Here is a 19555-nt window from a genome sequence, read left to right as displayed (position 1 = left end):
AAGAACAATTACACAAAACAAACTCGCTACACCTAAAGTTCGTAACTATTACGGTAAACGCACAAATAGATACCCACTTTAATTAACCAAATACCCAGAACTGTACTTTTCGATATTACAGAAGATAATTACAAATACAAATTTAAAAAATATTTCTGTGAACAACTGCAAAAAAATGAGAAATATTAAAAAACTCAAATTTAATAAATGGATATATCTATGTATGAATAATATGTATTTTATTGCTATCTGTTTTTGAATAATTAATAAATAGAAGTAAAATATATATGAATATAGTAACTAATTTACCATAACAACCTGTATACTGCTAGCTATTTCTGAGCAAATAAAAACAAATTAACTATCTCGCTTACACCCGTATGTTTTGTGTAATCGTTTTTGTGACCATACCGTCGATGATAGTATTGTTTAATTAATAAAAACGAAACTATTTTTAATAAGTAGGGTAGACGTAAAACTTTGTTTAGCAAAAATTATCTAAGCGTAGTATAAATATGTTTTTTTGTAACCACTATAGATTGTAAATGTTATAGCAATATATTACAAGTCTTATGTAAAATGTGAGAGACTGTCACTTGCGGACAAGCTTATGGGCTTTTGCAAGTAAATATAATTTGATGTATGCTTTTCTTAATAGTACAAATAAATAAAAAAAAAAAAAAAAAAAAAATAAAAATATAATAAAATATCTAATACTATTAAACGAGCAATTCTTGTATATATATATATAACTCCAAATAACTAATTCTTATATAAATTAAAATTTACAAAAAGATAGAAAGAAAAAAATAATACAATTTATCTATAAACAATAACAACTTATATATATATATATATATATATATATATATATATATATATATATATATATATATATATATATATATATATATATATATATATATATATATATTTTAAGTATATCACACACGCACGCACGCATGTTTATGTACGCAGGAAATTGTTAAAAAAATAGTTGTTGCATATATTGCCTTTATTTAGTTTATGTTTTATTTACTAGGTCCAAAAAAAAGGAAATAAATTGAATTCCAATTATTTATCTTATACTATTAAACGAGCAATTCTCGTATATCTATAATCTATAATATATATAAAAGCGAAAGGTCACTCACTCATCACGAAATCTCCGAAACTATAACACCTACAAACTTGAAATTTGGCAGGTAGGCTCCTTATAAGACGTAGGCATCCGCTAAGAACGGATTTTACGAAATTCGACCCCTAAGGGGGTAAAATGGGGGTTGGAAGTTTGTATGAAAGTCCTATGTTTTTGAAGTAAGAGACTTGAAATTTAAAATGTAAGCTCTATAGATGGTGAAAAGGTGTCCAAATAATGTATCTTTAGAAATTAACTCCCTTTTGGGATTAAAACGGGGGATAGTAAGTTGACTCACTCATCACGAAATGTCTGAAACTGTAACATCTATAAGCTTGAAATTTGGCAGGTAGGCTCCTTATAAGGCGTCAACATCCGCTAAGAATGAATTTTACGAAACTTGAGCCCTAAGGGGGTAAAACGGGGGTTGAAGGTTTGTATGAAAGTCCCATGTTTTTGAAGTAAGAGACTTGAAATTTAAAATGTATTCCTTATAGATGATGAGAAGGTGTCCAAATAATGTATCTTTAGAAACCAACTCCTTTTTGGGGTTAAAACGGGGGATGGTAGGTTGACTCCCTCATCACGAAATCTCCGAAACTATAACAGCTACAAACTTGAAATTTTGCAGGTAGGTTCTTTATAGGACGTAGACATCTGTTAAGAACTGATTATACGAAACTCGACCCCAAAGGGGATAAAACGGTTGAAAGTTTGTATGAACGTCCTATGTTTTTGAAGTAAGAGATTTGAAATTTAAAATGTATGCCTTATAGATGGTAAGGAGGTGTCCAAATAATGCATCGTAATCTATATATATATAAAAGAGAAAGGTCACTGACTCACTCATCACGAGAACTCAAAAACCGCTAGATGGTCCATCCATCCAGGATGGACAAAGATGAAATTTGGCAGGGAGGTAGATTATAGTTAGCAGACGTTAAGAACGGAATTTACGATATTCCACCGCTAAGGGGGTTTAATTGGGGTTGATAGTTTGTATGAAACATATACAGCCTGAAAATAAAACTAAAAATGTGGTGTATAGAGAGGTTTTATAAAAATAACTATTAAATTATATTAAATTGTGCCTTTTAAAAAGTTACTCAGTTTGATAAGCATTTCAAGTGACTGAAATAAAAAAAAATTGCGTTAAACATCTTAATGCATATCTTCATAACCACGCGAACGTAGTCGCGGGCAACAGTTAGTGTATTACGAAAAACAGTCCCCAAAAGTGTATGTGATCGATTCGCTCAAAATCTACTGAACGGATTTTCATGCGGTTTCACCATTGGAGAGAGGGCTCTACCATTGGCAAGAGGAAGGTTTACGGAACGGCTAAGCCGATTTTGATGAGAGTTTCACTGGAAGTTTGCCGGAAAAACTTTGTGACACACTAATTTCAACGCGGGCGAAGCCGCGGGCACTGCTAGTATATATATATAATCTGAATCTCGGAAACGGCTCGAATAATTTTCATGACATTTAGTATGCAGGGGATTTCGGGGGAGATAAATAAATCTAGCTAGGATCCATTTTTAGAAAACGTCGTTTTATACCAGTTTTTAGGCAATGAAAAAATGGCTACAATATCGTAAAGTTGTGTCGCTTTGGTGGGAAATCGGCCGGTCGCGATCGACCGAAAATACCACGGTTCAAGTTCTCAAATTTTTAGATCGATTATAATTTTTTCTTTTTTTTTTCTACTTGCACTCGTTATTTTTTATTTAAATACCTAGTTCTTATTTTTTATTATTATGTCGGTAAGATCGAAAAATATTATTCATATTTTATAAATATGTAATTCGTATTCAAATATGATTTCCATAAAACACGATTTACTAAAAATACCGAGCTGAGCTCGGTCTCCTAGGTACTACTTAAATAGGCGAAGTGTATGTACGCCCATAACTTCCGGACAACCAATTGAATAATTTGTGATCTTTATTGTCAGGATAAAGTTTGTATAAGCGAAAATTAAAAAAAAAGTAACTTGAATTTTAAATCTAAGCAATAACGTTTACGTGCTCTGTTAATTGATTCATGTCATTTAAATTTTAGCGCCTTATTTTTAGCCCACGGATATTCCTTTCAATGGATTTTTTAATAACAATTAAAAGAGACCTTTCAGTTTTATTACACGTATATGTAACATAAAACGTGTCGCTTAAAATTAATTCGTAAATTGAACTTTGTGCTCGCGAGGAATATATACCATACTAGCTGTGGCTACGATTTCGTCCGCGTGGAATCGTGACTTTGGACAGCAAATTTTGATATATCTTTTGGTTTACTTTGGATTATGGACGCCGTCGTTTGGGTATTTACATGTACAACGTGATTCTTTAAATTGGCATAACTTTCAACAAACACTACATATTAAGTGAAGCTTATCACAATATATTAATAAAAACCACATCTACATCAGATAAACCGTTTTTTGAGATTAGCGTGCACAAACGCACTGAAAAAACAGACAAAAGTTCTCAAAATAATTGTTTTGGGTGCTATTTGCGTTGATAAAGTTCCTAATAATATTTTTTCTCGTATATCTTCCATGCACTGCACTGCGATCCGCTTAAAGTTTTATCATATGTATTGATTATGTAGATTGGAAACAGTTATCGTGGATCGATCCCTTCCTTTATGTAACTCTCCTTGTACCCTATGCTCTAGAAACGAACGGCGTAGTAAATCTAAACAGCAGCACCCGAGATTTGTACCTTTTGCCGTTTTTATTGGAGGTGCCATGTAGGAATAAATAAACAGAAACGAGGTCAAGAAAAAAACAAAATGCAAGGTATTACACATATAGGTTATATGTACGTACTATATTTAGGCATGTGAATTGTTCTATCATAAAAACATGTTATAATTACTTTATGACGGTTGTTCATAAATAATATAATTATTAAATTTCATAAAAGTGAGAGACCCATAAAGATCCAGAGATACATAGGTATAAACACTACTATTTAACAATTTGTAAACATTCCCACCTCTCTTGACAAGCGCTCTGGTGTAGTGGTGCGTGTAGTCGTCTAAAGCACCGACGGTTTGCGTGTTCGATTCCCGCTCAGAATGTTTATTTATATTTGTCCAAATATTTCTTTTCGGTTTGGATGTCTATCCTAGTTAGTCTCCGTGCCTCGGAGTGCACGTCAGCCGCCAGTTCCGGTTGTTATCATAAATATCTGATAGCGATCGTTATTCATAATGGGAACATATCCGCCAACCCGTAGGGGAGCAGCGTGCTGGATTATGGTACAACGGGTTGGCGAATATCTTTTCTCTAATCCTTCTCCTACGTGGAGAAAGAGGCCTATGCCTAGTAGTGGAATGTATCGTAGGGTGTATCGTTCAAATTAAATTTGTCGTATTAAATGAGAATGAAAATATGTAAGAATTAATTTGAACAATTTTATTTAATTTAGAGAACACATCGTATTACTCGTTCTGATGGCATCACAGTTGCCAGAAGAAGAAAGAATAGAAAAGAGAAGCACTACAGAGAGGAGTAGTAGTAAAGAGGATACGCGTATATGATAAACTATATAGATTAATAATAACTAGTGATCGCCCAGTGATCGAAATTCGACCATATTTAATTTTTAATTTTAAATTTGAACATTAATAGGATTCTGTTGTCAAACACTATACTTCCATAATAATAAACAAAAGAGTATATATTCGTGTGTGTGTGTGTCAAATACACGGTAGGGTCTGTAATGTATTTTTTATTGATTTAATGTATTTTTTATACATCATTTAAAAAAAATATAAGCATTCTGCACTCCTCTATATATAATCTATATAAGTATGCGAAATTTCAAACTTCTCCGTTCGTGCAATTTTCGTGAAAAGGGGTACAAACTTTTTGCTTTACGTATTAATATATAGATACTAGCAGTGCCCGCGGCTTCGCCCGCGTTGAAATTAGTGTGTCACAAAGTTTTTCCGGCAAACTTCCAGTGAAACTCTCATCAAAATCGGCTTAGCCGTTCCGTAAACCTTCCTCTTGCCAATGGTAGAGCCCTCTCTCCAATGGTGAAACCGCATGAAAATCCGTTCAGTAGATTTTGAGCGAATCGATCACATACACTTTTGGGGACTGTTTTTCGTAATACACTAACTGTTGCCCGCGACTACGTTCGCGTGGTTATGAAGATATGCATTAAGATGTTTAACGCAATTTTTTTTTATTTCAGTCACTTGAAATGCTTATCAAACTGAGTAACTTTTTAAAAGGCACAATTTAATATAATTTAATAGTTATTTTTATAAAACCTCTCTATACACCACATTTTTAGTTTTATTTTCAGGCTGTATATGTTTCATACAAACTATCAACCCCAATTAAACCCCCTTAGCGGTGGAATATCGTAAATTCCGTTCTTAACGTCTGCTAACTATAATCTACCTCCCTGCCAAATTTCATCTTTGTCCATCCTGGATGGATGGACCATCTAGCGGTTTTTGAGTTCTCGTGATGAGTGAGTCAGTGACCTTTCTCTTTTATATATATATAGATTACGATGCATTATTTGGACACCTCCTTACCATCTATAAGGCATACATTTTAAATTTCAAATCTCTTACTTCAAAAACATAGGACGTTCATACAAACTTTCAACCGTTTTATCCCCTTTGGGGTCGAGTTTCGTATAATCAGTTCTTAACAGATGTCTACGTCCTATAAAGAACCTACCTGCAAAATTTCAAGTTTGTAGCTGTTATAGTTTCGGAGATTTCGTGATGAGGGAGTCAACCTACCATCCCCCGTTTTAACCCCAAAAAGGAGTTGGTTTCTAAAGATACATTATTTGGACACCTTCTCATCATCTATAAGGAATACATTTTAAATTTCAAGTCTCTTACTTCAAAAACATGGGACTTTCATACAAACCTTCAACCCCCGTTTTACCCCCTTAGGGCTCAAGTTTCGTAAAATTCATTCTTAGCGGATGTTGACGCCTTATAAGGAGCCTACCTGCCAAATTTCAAGCTTATAGATGTTACAGTTTCAGACATTTCGTGATGAGTGAGTCAACTTACTATCCCCCGTTTTAATCCCAAAAGGGAGTTAATTTCTAAAGATACATTATTTGGACACCTTTTCACCATCTATAGAGCTTACATTTTAAATTTCAAGTCTCTTACTTCAAAAACATAGGACTTTCATACAAACTTCCAACCCCCATTTTACCCCCTTAGGGGTCGAATTTCGTAAAATCCGTTCTTAGCGGATGCCTACGTCTTATAAGGAGCCTACCTGCCAAATTTCAAGTTTGTAGGTGTTATAGTTTCGGAGATTTCGTGATGAGTGAGTGACCTTTCGCTTTTATATATATTATTATAGATTATAGATATAACACTATTGTACACCACAATGAAACAAACTAGAAATAATACATATATAGATAGATGTAAAAAAGCGGTCTTGAGAACAATCTGTTCATCATCTATATTAGATAAAGAAAAGATTTAAGATATTTAAAAATAGATTTGTGTGAAAATTAAACTTAAAATATGTTTGAGTGTTAACGTTTAAAACGGCGTCTTGCTCGTCCCAATATCAAATACTCGGAAAGCAAGTGTACGTCGTACGAAGTAGTCGCATTTAAAGTAGACGTACTTTAGTTGAAATTCAAGAGTTTTCGTCAAGTTATAAACAATAAGTTTTGCAAGATAGGGAAGTAGTCAAAACAGACTGTGGATGTTATGTGTGATGTTTAATTTTGTTTAAATATTGATATACTACTGAACTAGTTTGAAAAGTTGTTTTGCATTGAAAAGTAGTAACGAAATTAAAACAGATGAAAACTTGAAGGTAGTACGAGTATACAGGTCGATAAAAGCGAGATGCGTCAAATTAAATATCTTCTACGCAATTTTTAGGTGTACACTAAAATCGGCGAGGTCAAAGAAGTAGTTTAGTCTCAAGATAGTACTTTTATTTTGCACATAATTGCACGTAAGTAGAATATATACTTTAACTTAATGTCACTCGCTTGTGCCCACTTGGAAAGAATATAAACTGGCTAAAATGTAATTTTAATTAAAATAGCTTAAAAAAAAACATAAAAATAAAACGTGTAGTACCATTGCGGTATTTTTTGAATTTCGCGCGCAATAATTTGAAGAATACCAAGAATATTCTACTTATCAGCACTTTTGGATTTGTGGTATATTTTAATTGGATCATCTAGGTCTTCTTTACGTTAATTTTAAACGGAAATATAAGACTTGCTTTTTATATTCCTTTTCTGATTAAAATTCAACAATAAACCAACCAACAATAATCAACAATAATCCGAAAAAGACATTACAAAAACGTTTAAACGTTCGCTTTTTCGTGTTAATAACATATTTCCAATGAACAGAAAGATGAGTCAACCAATAACCGTATCACGGTATCATCGAGGAGAGGAGTTTTTCTCCATTTAGGACTAGAGTTGTAGCTTATTCCCACATGTTCCATTCCGTCTTGGTGGATAATTTTTCTACCATGAGTAACAACTTTGCTGTGAAAAGAATATAGCCACCCCCTCTCTTCCCTTGGGTGTCTTGTTGAAACTCAAAAAGCCGACCGATGGCGGGATAACCATCCAACTGCTGGCTTTGAAATAGGCCGAAGGCCGAAGACGGGCAGCAGCGTCTTCGGTGCGACAAAGCCAGCCCTGCTGTCACCAACCCGCCTGCCCAGCGTGGTGACTATGGGCAAAACACACGAGTTCACTCAATTTTTGGCGCGAACTTGTGGAGGCCTATATTTAGCAGTGGACTGCAATAGGCTGAAGTTAGTAACAACTAAAGCCTTTACGTTCTATCAAAAATTCGGTGAGAAAACTCACAAGGGCATAAACGAGACAAGAAACCCGTTTTATGTAAGGAATATAAATGTCCTGCCCCGAAGGGAAATCGGAACCATGACTGACGGTGTTGAGGAAGTCTACTGGCGCAATTACGTATACCAGAGCGGTCGTCAATATATAAGCATATAAGTATTTTGTCATCATCTAGTCATTAGTTGTTTTATAATAAACCTATATGTTTTGTTATGAGCAAATTGTCCAGAGTAATAGGAAATTGGGTCTAGTCACGTAAACCTCACGACTAAAATGTATTAGTACCTAATACCATTGTGTATGATGAAACGTGACCATATAAAAATGATATAATAAAACAGAGGAATTTGTTCATTTGTTTCGTCATTATTTGGTTGACAGTTTGAATAACTACTAAATACTAAAAAGTATTTTGATCAAATGATGTTAAAAGTTTACCAGAATGTTTGTCGATTTGTCGATGGGTTATCTCAGTGATCACCATAAAGGTTGGTATTTATTTTTAACCTACTTCAAGGAATTAGAACCTACTATTCTCAATTCAACTGTTTTTTTTTATATAGGTAAAGTTGTAACTCATAACTGTTTACTGGTACCCGATTTTAAATTGATCGCGGTCTGACGACTAATTTTTGAGTTATACTTAATAATGTGTACTTAACTGACTACTTTTTCAACTACCTACGTTGTAAATTGTCGAAGTAAATTTTAGTAATTTTTTTTTCGTTTGCCAACAACATGTTTTGTTGATTTGAATTTGAAAATATATTGATGTTATAGATAGTACATACCATAGTAAACATCGTCGAGTTCTTTGTACCTTTTCGCATTGACTCCAATTCTCCAACTGTACAACAGCACCACCAGTATTGATATATTCTGGAACAAATTAACATTGTGTTTGACTTTTTATAACAAAGAGTATAACAATTATTTATGGCTTAAAATATTTTGTTCCTCAAATTACACCAATTTAGTTTTTAATGTATTCGTACATACAACATTGATTTCCCTTGTGTCCACTTATTATTAAATTTGTACTGTTAAATGACTTAGCTTTAATACTTTGATATAATTATGACTCCATGCTATATGTCAAATAATAATCAGTATCAGTCGTTGTTATTTATGTATTAGTGTTTTTATTTTATAGTCTATATTTATACAATTACTAATGGGTTACATATATGATGACAGATAACTGACAAAGAATATCGCAGTATGTCAGAGTGATCTTGCAGAAGAGGAAGGAGAAAGAATAGGTATCTTAGATCGTGACGTCAATGACGAAAACTAATGTTAATACGGTTCCGGGGTAATAATAATAATAATAGGTGTTGGTTACTGCTGGTAAATGTTTGCTCGCAAACGGTAATGGTGTTTGCTCGTAAACGAAAAAAAATGACTTCAGTTTACAACATTGACCAGTTAATAATAGTAAAATAATCAAAATGAGAGTAAAATGATCAATTAAATACGCATTACTAAGGGTAAAAGTACTCGTCAGAATTCGATCAAATTTAAATTGACCATATGACAAGCAGAACCTTTCGATAAAAAAATGGGTTTATATGTAATGAAATTACGTATGAAAGTTAACAAATGCCAATATGACAAATGAAGATATAGACAGACTCTCAATTTTTACAGGTATCGACATCAATCGCACATAGTGATCGAAATCTATGGATTTCTTTTACTAATTGCCGATAAAGTTTTTCTAGCGTATTAGTTATATGAGTTATCAGCAGGAGAACCAACAGATACTTGGAACCTTATTGTAGTTAAATAATAATTTACAACTTTTGCATTTAACGTTTACGGATCAGAATATCTGAGACAGTAAAAGTTTAATTTAAGACTGAAGAGTAAACATATAACACAAACAATTATATCTGTTGGATACTATTAATAGTATTTTACAATATAATGTAATAAAAAATTTTCATTTCGTTGTATCAGGTTCCAGGTGTGTGATTACGGCAGTAAAGAATATAGCTACCCCCTGTTTTCCCGTGGGTGTCGTAAGAGGCCACTAAGGGACAACACAGTTCCACTACCACCTTGGAATTGAAAAAGCCGACCGATGGCGGGTTAACCTTCCAACTGCTGGCTTTGAAATACACAAGCTGACGACCAGCAGCAGCGTATTCGGTGCGACAAAGTCAGCCTTGCGGTCACCAACCCGCCTGTCCAGGGTGGTGACTACCACGCCATTTTTGGTGTGAACTTGTGGAGGTATATGTCCAGCAGTGGACTGCGATAGGCTGAAGTGATAATGATGATCGACATCAAACCAATTTCTTGGATACCTACCAGACAGAAGAAGACATGGGTACTGTTGAGGTTAGCGCCTTAAAAGATATAAAACTTTCAGCTGTGTTATATTAAAATAGACAGGTAGTGTTTGTGCTTCTATTAATGAACACCCATGTCACCTTCACAACGCTATAACCATATGCCGTATATTTGAATTGGATACATGCAAACATAACTTGTAGAGTAAACTATATGTAAGAGTCGTTAGGCGCTATTTACATGAGAGCCGGTTGGATCTAATTATGCAGGTCTAATGTAAATATACGGATGCCGTAAGAAGAACTATATACATATACATGTTTGCACCATCGCATTTCAGTCTAAAGCTTCACTGGTTGGTATTTAAATTTTTATCTTTATATGTAGGTATAATAAATCTAAAAAGTTTGTTTGTTCGTTTAAACGCGCTAATCTCAGGGACTAATGGTTCGAATTGGAAAATTATTTTTTGGTTGATAGTCAACTTACCAAGGAAGGATACAAAATATTCTTTTCCTCAAATGAACGCATGTGTAAAACCCCGTGTGTGTCCTGGGGCACAGATAGTTGATATTGTAAAGAAGAAGGTTTTTTTGAGTTTTGTACAGGTGTATGAGGTTGCAGGTATTTTAGGTTCATATGAAAACATTCTTATTTTGTAATAAATTTATTAAACTTTCACTTATTTATTGAATTTTAACATATTTAAAATATGATTTAGATTGAAGCTTAAGCAGAAACTAAGACACATCACGAACTCACTGTGAATAAAAAAGAACAGTAACTGTGTCATTTTCAATTTACAGCTGGAGACTTTTTATAGAACTAATTTTCTAATTTTAAGTCCAATTTAATAAAAAAATTACATTAATAAGTTCCCTATTGAAGAAGATATACAAGACTATAAGTATTAAATTCCGACGAAATTGGGTACTAGCGACGTGAACCGTGAATGTGTAAATGTTTCGTCCCTAAAGAGCACCAACGTCACCCAATTACTAAGGCTTCTTGCGGCTGGACATAAAGATAGCGGAGGCTATTTTTAAAATTAATTATGGTCTTGGCGGAGAAGAGTACCACGAAAAACAAATCACGTTTTAAAAAATATTTTTTACAAAAACACACGGAAGTGACTCTCTGTACCCAGATAAACCCGCGCGGTTTTCGTGGTACTTAAATTGCAAATTAAAATGTATTTATTATGTATTGGCCAATAAAAATTTTGCAATGCATGGATTAAGTTTAAACTCCTGTTTTTTTTTTAATTTTGTTTGCTCGCAAACGAAAAAAAACCTACTTCAATCACATTGATCAATAATAAAACGTAAATAGACGAAAAAATAATCAAGTAAATACGGAGATAACTCAAAAAGACAGAGAATTCAAAAAGTACTCGTTAGATCTCAATGTAAGTAGATTTAGCTTCTACCAGTGTTAGAAAATTATTCAAGTTCATAATTCAAATTCAATATACCCCGACTATTATATTTCATTGGTATTTACGCGCTAGTGTGCCTATCCCTGCTCAACGATTTAACGATGAGGCTGGGTGAACACATGTTTCTATATACGTGTATGTAATGTTCTCGGGTTTCCGGTACGTGCAAGACAAATGAAGCAAATCAAATGAAAAGAAAATACGTCTGTTTATATTTTAAAAGTTATTAAAACTTCATCGTCACATTATGCTTAAAAAGAAACACATGTACTGTTTATGTGTTTATATATATTTCATTGCACCATTGAAATTGTTAATAGGCAACACTATTGAAAATTTATGTCTTCATTCAGTATTAATCTTAATAAAATTAGAAATGCGATATTTGATAGCCTATAGGCTAATCCCTAGGCTAGGCTCTTCCCGAAAATGCTTGATTTTAGGCTTAGTAAATAAAATTCTTCCAATAACGCTTCAGCCGGTAATATCCTACTACTGGGCATAGGCCTCTTTCCCCATGTAGGAGAAGGATCAGAGCTTAATCCACCACGCTGCTCCAATGCGGATTGTCGGATATCCCGATCCCTACTGTGAGTAACGATCGCTACCAGGTGTACATGATAACAACCGGGACCGACGGCTTAACGTGCTCTCCGAGGCACGGTGGGGAGACCCACAAGGACTGCACAAACACCCTTCTTCCTCTAAACCCTGTCTCTTAAATCTTTCTTCCAATAAATCCTGAGAAAATATTCAAGATATTGAGTAAATAATAAAGAACACAAACTTAATCTTTTTTGTCGTGGCATTATGACATAGATCAAAATAATATTTTATCGATGTATGCTAACGCCGGCATTTACGTGTGGCGTCAGACCATCATATAAATTGACATTAATGACATAACTATTGTCTACAAAGGGGTTGGGTTATTGTTTATTATGTTAAATTTGAAGATAACGTAAATGGGATTCAGGGTAGAAAGCCCTTTGTGTTTTGTTATTTCTTAGATAAGAAAAATGTTAATTGACAATTTTAAGTACAGTGTAAAGAAAGCACTACTAATTAAACATTGACGAGTATTTATCAAACTTTACTTCTAGTTTATTAATATTTTATCTATATATATATTTGTACATATGTATGGATAGTTCTGCATGAACGTGTTTGTGTGTATATTATTATAATTGCCACTTAAGAGATTACTTTAATGATTAGTTCGACATTTTAAGTTGCATTACTAATCTGCACACAATGTTTTATTATATACTAGCTGTATCCTGCGCGCGTTGTTACGTTTTTTTTGGTTGTATCAAATCAGAAACCTCTGTGGGCTCATGCACAATACTTTGCTGAAGATCATGACATGATCAAATGCATAGTTTACGATTCTGTAAAGGACATATACACAAACTTTCATTTATATATGTATAAATAATTTTGTTAAGGCTATATAGATATGATAAGAAATACATATTAAAATTACGTCAGATAATAGCTTAATGATATACCAATCTGAGATGGAGAATAAAATATCCTGATTGACGACGACAAATCACTATCGAACAATAAAATCACAGCGAAAAAATACAGTCTACCGTCTTTGATTGTCTAACAATACACTGCTTCATTATTTATCCACTCTGTTCTCTATAGAGTTATACGACAGTTTTTGTACCCCTTGGTACTCTATACCAGGAAAATAGTGTGACGAAAAAAAAAAAAGAAAAAAAACGAATAAAGAAATAAAAATAAATAAATCGTCAGCGGTAATTAATCTGTTTGACCTGGGTTGCTCTTGAAGCTTACAGAATAAACCAGCATTACAATGGTTACTATTCTCAACAAAAATAACTATAACTATCTTAAACTATGTGATGTGTAACATGTGGTTGTGGTGTACAATAATGTTTGAAAATAATCTATATTTAAAAAAAGAATATTATATGACAGGCAGTTTTCAATGAGAACGATACGGTTTTATCAATATATACTTTTTTTGTTATTAACAGCCAGTTTTTGCTTTAAAACTATTGTACAAATATAACTTTTTAGTAAAACTATACATATAGTTTTTATAGTTAAATTTTTTAAGAAAGGTTAAAATGAAGCTAGGATTGAATTGAATGTCATGAAATACACATTAAAAGTGTGCGAATGTTAAACTGAAATATATTTTATATAATTTAGATTTTTATATTTTTTAATAATAAAATTTGTTGGAAACGTTTTTTTAATTTATTTATTTACTAAACAATAATGTACTTATTTATTATAAATTAAAAAAATATATATTAAATTTCTTGAATTGAGAATCTGCTTTCTAATCATCGAAGAAAACCCGCAACTTCTTTCACAAACGAAAATTTTTCTCTTTCGAGTTAAAGTTATAGTAGTTGGTCCCCTACAAAGTCATATAACTTTAAAAGTAATCAACAAAGTTGTACAACTTTGTCGATTCCATTATCGCAATTCATAACATATTTAAACATATACATACATACATGTGAAAACGTGTAACTAAAGTAAATAAATAGTTAATATATATAAAAGTAACGTTCAAAATACTTTTCAATAAAGGAATAATGATGATGAAAAATGAAATTAAAGTAAAGAAAATTCCACTTTTTTTATTTTCCTACTCTGTCATGACTGTGTTCTACAAATGAATGGCGATCCTTAATCGTAATTGGTAACCTACCCAACTATTGACGATGTTGAGATATATGGTTGAATTTGTGGAAACCGAATAATATATGAGCCACACCGAACGAAACCGAATATAATTGTTACAACTTGTTTAAAAAGTGTTCAAATAAATCAATAAAAACAATGTCGACATTATCTAATAAGGGTAACAGTAAGGAATTAGTTAAGCCAAGTTTGGTTTTAAAGGGGAGAAAGTTCTTCCAAGGTTTTAGCAAATTTAATGTACAATATATATATTAAAATATTGAATGTTATGTATTTAATAATGTTATTTTTCGCCAACAAAAAGAGAAATTAATTTCTCATTTTCTTCATAATTGTTTTTTTAAGTTTCTATAAGAACACCGCTTTTCGTTAGCTAGTTAAAATAAATTCGAAATGAATTTGTCTTTGCCACCAAACTTTTATTCATCAAACACAAAATTTTGTTGTAAATGAAAACACCGAAAAATCATTTATTATTTATTTTTTTCGTAAATAATAGAAACTCTCTGGTGAACGAAACTCTTTGGTATACCAAACTCTTTGGTGTAATAAAAGTTCATACTTTATAATAAAAGCTTTTATTTAACTTGCAATGTACGTATTTAAATATATATGCATCGATGTATTTATGTTTGTTAGGGTAGATTGTTGCAATTTAATTATAAGTATGTATCTGCAATCTATTGAAATTAAATTTTGTACACACGTTTAGTTTCTGACAATGCATGGTAAGCTATATATGACGTTGTTCTAAATCCAACTTGGTGGAAAACCTAAGGAAGTGGAGTAGTTATTGTTTATGCACTAATACAAGATAGATATGAAATAAAATTGCTTGCTGAGCTGAATAGATATGTTTAATGCACTTCTATAATATGGGTATCAAATAAAAGGGCTTGCTGGGAATAACTCGAAAAATACAGTGACGTCACACTGAATTCAATATAAAAGATTTCTTAAGACGTCAGAGTAAGTTTTTAATGCTTTGCTACATTATAGGTATCAAATAAAAAGATTGATGAGACTACCAGACTGAGAAACCTATCCAGCAACTAGTACTATCCAATACAGGCAAGGCAAGCAATTTATAATATAACAATAACTATTAAATTACTAATGACAATTATTACGTATTAATTGAATATGCTAAACAAAGCGACACAACAGCGAAAAGCAGCTGAATGTATCTTTCTCGCTCGGGTACACTCGGCGGTCCTTAGTTCACCCGATCGAGCCTTTCACCTCAGACCGTGACAGGTCAGCGTAGCTTATACTATCAACGAGAAAATATGTGGCCAACAGAAGTTTTCACTTCAATAAAAAATTGCGTTTACATTTGTAGATAAACAAGGAAATTAATAACTTTATTTGATTGATTTTAATTTTTAAAAGTTTTTTACTTTTTTTATTTGACCCGAGATGACACTGGATATAACACGTGAATCGCTACCAGAGGGTTGAGATATTGAGTAACTATTATTGATTAATAGATAATTATTAAAAGTTATAATATCATATTAGCATAAAATAGTATATAATACATACAGATATACGGTACAGTATAAGTATGATGTACCACCAAATACAACCTCGGGCAGTTGTTAAATCCCCTGTTGCTTGTAATAATTCTCATTAATCCTTTTCGTTGAAAAGCGACCATAGTGTTACGCGTATTTTCTACTCGTGAAATATTACAATCATGTTCTAATTATTATTTATTTTCAGAAGATTTGTAGATGTTTGATGCGTAATTTACATTTGAAACTACAATTAAAAAAGGTATTTCAATTCTCTATTTTTAAATATCTTCAATTGTTTCCTTATTTTTAGGAATTTTTAATTCTTTTAATTAAATAATCAGTTAATAATTATGAAGTTGTTACCGTTACGGAAAGCACATAGGTAAGTAGTTTCTTTTTAGAGAAGATTCGGCAAGAAACTCAAAAGATCTGTAATACCTTCAAAACAATTTATTAGAATCAGTGGCGTATTTTAAGATTTAGGGCCCTGGCCTAGTAAGGTTTGCCGCCGTTGAAATTTTCGGCTGACTTTTTTTAGGTCACCTATTCCATAAGTTCATCATATTTTTCATAATTCTTTACATGTCTAGTAGATACGTTTGCTCGTCATGCGCCGCCCTTTGTGCTCAGTTTGTGTCGCCCCGGGCCATGGCCCTTTTGGTCCTAGGGTAAATACATCCATGATTAGGTAAATAATAAAACAAAATTATAGAAAATTAATACAAATTTTTTAACGTTTAATATAATGCGATAAATTATTTTCATATAAATTTCTAGTTTTAGCCTCTGCAAATTTGACTTTAACACGCATATTGGCGATTAAAACTAACTATTGGTATAGTAAAGTTTGACTCACACGCGAAAGGTATCAGATTAATGGACAATATTAAATAGTGCATAAATTTTAAGATTAAGTTTTAATATAAACGAGAAAACGAGTTTCTTGTATTACTCATTACTTTAATTCTTAAATTTATTGAAGTAAAACTTCTTTACGTACGCTTTACATGGGGAGTAAGCTGGTGAATGCGTTGCGAATTAATGCGAATGCTGGTGCAAGACCGTTACGAAAACTGTGATCGGACGAGGCGAACGTCGCTAGAGAGGCGCGAGCACACATTTTGTTCGCTCTTTATCTCATAGCCAGTTACGTTTCGTATGTCTAAGACACAGTGCAGGCTTATTGTGCAGAAGTTTTACTTCAGTCGTGTGATCTAAAGCACACACGTTTTGTTTTTTTCGTCGTTATAGTGACCATAAATATACATAATAATTATGTTTTAAGATATATAGTATCTACCTGTTTCGACTCAAAGCTATTATAACAATAGACTGACAAGTGAAGTTCTAGCAATTAATGCTAGTTGTATACTCCTTTAAAGGAATTCTAAAAGTATGCAAGTTGTTATGTCAGCTAATTCATAATACTTTCCAACTAGTATATCAAGCACATAACTATTATGTAAAAAATTATATGGTTACCACCGAACTACACCCACAGATTTGAATCCTTTAAGAAGATTCTTGTTTTTCTAGGAGACATCAAAAGCAGTTATGCATTTTAATTATTCCAAATCTCCACACGGATTTTTTTTAAGTGTATAGATATTAAAGTTATGTCTTCAATCGATGTATGAGATCATTTTAGGACCTCGTAATACAACGCCATCTATTATGACAGTGTGGCACATGAGATAATTAAAATATGGATTTTTATGAGAAAATAAAACTTTTTTAATTACTTCTGAAACATTAAAATAATTATGTTGAATAGATACTGTAAAAATTGTGGTGTCGCGGGATGCCAGATAGGAACGAAAAATATTAGTTTCAAGTTCTTTTCGAGGTATAAAGAAATTGTGTAATTACGTGAAGATATTTAAGTTAATTAAATCGTTTTTCCGCTCTATGACAGTTAACTTCCGCCTTCCTTCAAATTAAACGTAATAACTTTCAATCGAGTAAGCTAATTTTAATAAACTAGACTAAATTATTTCTTAAAATTTCGTTGTTAATTAATTTTGTTACTAATTTATATTATTTAGCCTTACAACCTTTGTCGTACAACGAAATTAATTACAAAATTTGTTGTTTACAGTAAAGCGCTAATAACGAATTCGAACGATAAAATTCATGTTTATATAAAAAAAATATTCTGAAAATCAATCACAATCTCATATTACATAGTGACTATCTACTGCTGGCCATCACCTCATCATAAGTTCGTGCCAAAAATGGCGTGAACTTATGTGCGTTGCCCATAGTCACCACGCTGGACAAGCGGGTTGGTGACCACAGGACTGGCTTTGTCGCACTGAAGACGCTGCTGCCCGTCTTCAGCCTGTGTATTTAGAGGCCAGCACTTGGATATTTATTCCGCCATCGGTTGGCTTTTTAAGTTACAAGATGATTATCATCATCATCATCATCATCATCATCATCATCATCAACGTAAGTATTTAATCAAATAAGTTACAAGATGGTAGCGGAATTGTGTTATCCCTTAGTCGCCTTTTACAACACCCACGGGAAGAGAGGGGGTGGCTATATTCTTTACTACTGTAACCATTCAGCTTACAGTCATTATCATATCATTATCTCTCTCTTGTCGGTCCTTCATGTCTGAGGATCGTGGTCAGCATCAGGGTTGCACCTGGAGCGGATGATTTGCCTCCACCGGTTTCTGTCCATGGCGTCTCTTACGACCGTGTATAACCTAGTGGCAGATGAGTTTTTGACCTGGTCTGCCCATCTCGTTAGTGAACGACCGCGCGTTTTTTTGCCGTCCGTGTTCCCAACCACAATCCGTCTTTCCAGATTTTTATCGCCTCTGCGTATCGTACGACAAAATACGCCGTCGGCATACGGTGGACGATCTGGTTTTGATATGGAGCTGGGCCAGGATCGACGCATTAGTGCGTTTCATCCAAGGTGTTCTTAGCATTCGCCTCCAGCACCACATTTCGAATGCATCAATCCTTTGCCTTTCTCGGGCCAGGATTGTCTATGTCTCACCTCCATACAGGAAGATAGGGAATATAAGGGCTCGTACCAGCCTGGTCTTGGTTTTGATACCGATTCCCCTTTTGTTACAAATGTTGTTCAGACGCGCCATAGCGTCCTTTGCCATCCCAATACGCCTTCTTATTTCGGGGACACAACTGCCGTCGTTGCAGATTTGGGCACCTAGGTAAATGTAGCGATCGACGGTGTCAATGCCCCGAATGTTGAAAGTATCTTTTGATAGGTTTCCGGCTCGATCCACTATCATAACCTTGGTTTTCGTTGGATTTATTGCAAGCTCCATATTTCGACTTTCTAACTCCAGCCTATGGAACAGCTCTCTCATATCTTCTACGGATGTTGCGAGAAGAATGGTGTCGTCAGCATACCTGAGATTTGATAGTCTTTTTCCACCTATAGGAAATATAATCATCATTATGATATATGTTATAATGATGAATGTTTCAAATCAATACACACAGTGCTAAAAGTGCAAGTACTATACGTATATAGCCATGGAAAAAAAGGGATGTTTTATTGTTTAAATAATGGATTAGATGGAATGATGGGTCTCAATTGAACGGTTCAATTGGCACATTTTGGTTGATGAATC

At 33.3% G+C, this 19555-nt stretch overlaps 1 protein-coding gene across 1 annotated transcript in view; it reads right to left on the bottom strand.

Moving 5' to 3' along the window:
• LOC123669937 overlaps positions 1-19555 on the bottom strand; it is a 60243-nt gene that overhangs the window by 28824 nt on the left and 11864 nt on the right. Inside the window, exon 2 of the mRNA XM_045603450.1 lies at positions 8781-8868. Within this exon, the coding sequence (XP_045459406.1) occupies positions 8781-8868 (88 nt within the window). The remainder of the gene's footprint in view (positions 1-8780; positions 8869-19555) is intronic.

This window comes from Melitaea cinxia, chromosome 4, assembly GCF_905220565.1.
Source record: "Melitaea cinxia chromosome 4, ilMelCinx1.1, whole genome shotgun sequence".
Lineage (NCBI taxonomy): Eukaryota > Metazoa > Arthropoda > Insecta > Lepidoptera > Nymphalidae > Melitaea > Melitaea cinxia.
Note: the sequence above shows the minus strand (reverse complement) of the source record. Positions and strands in the feature narration are given on the sequence as shown.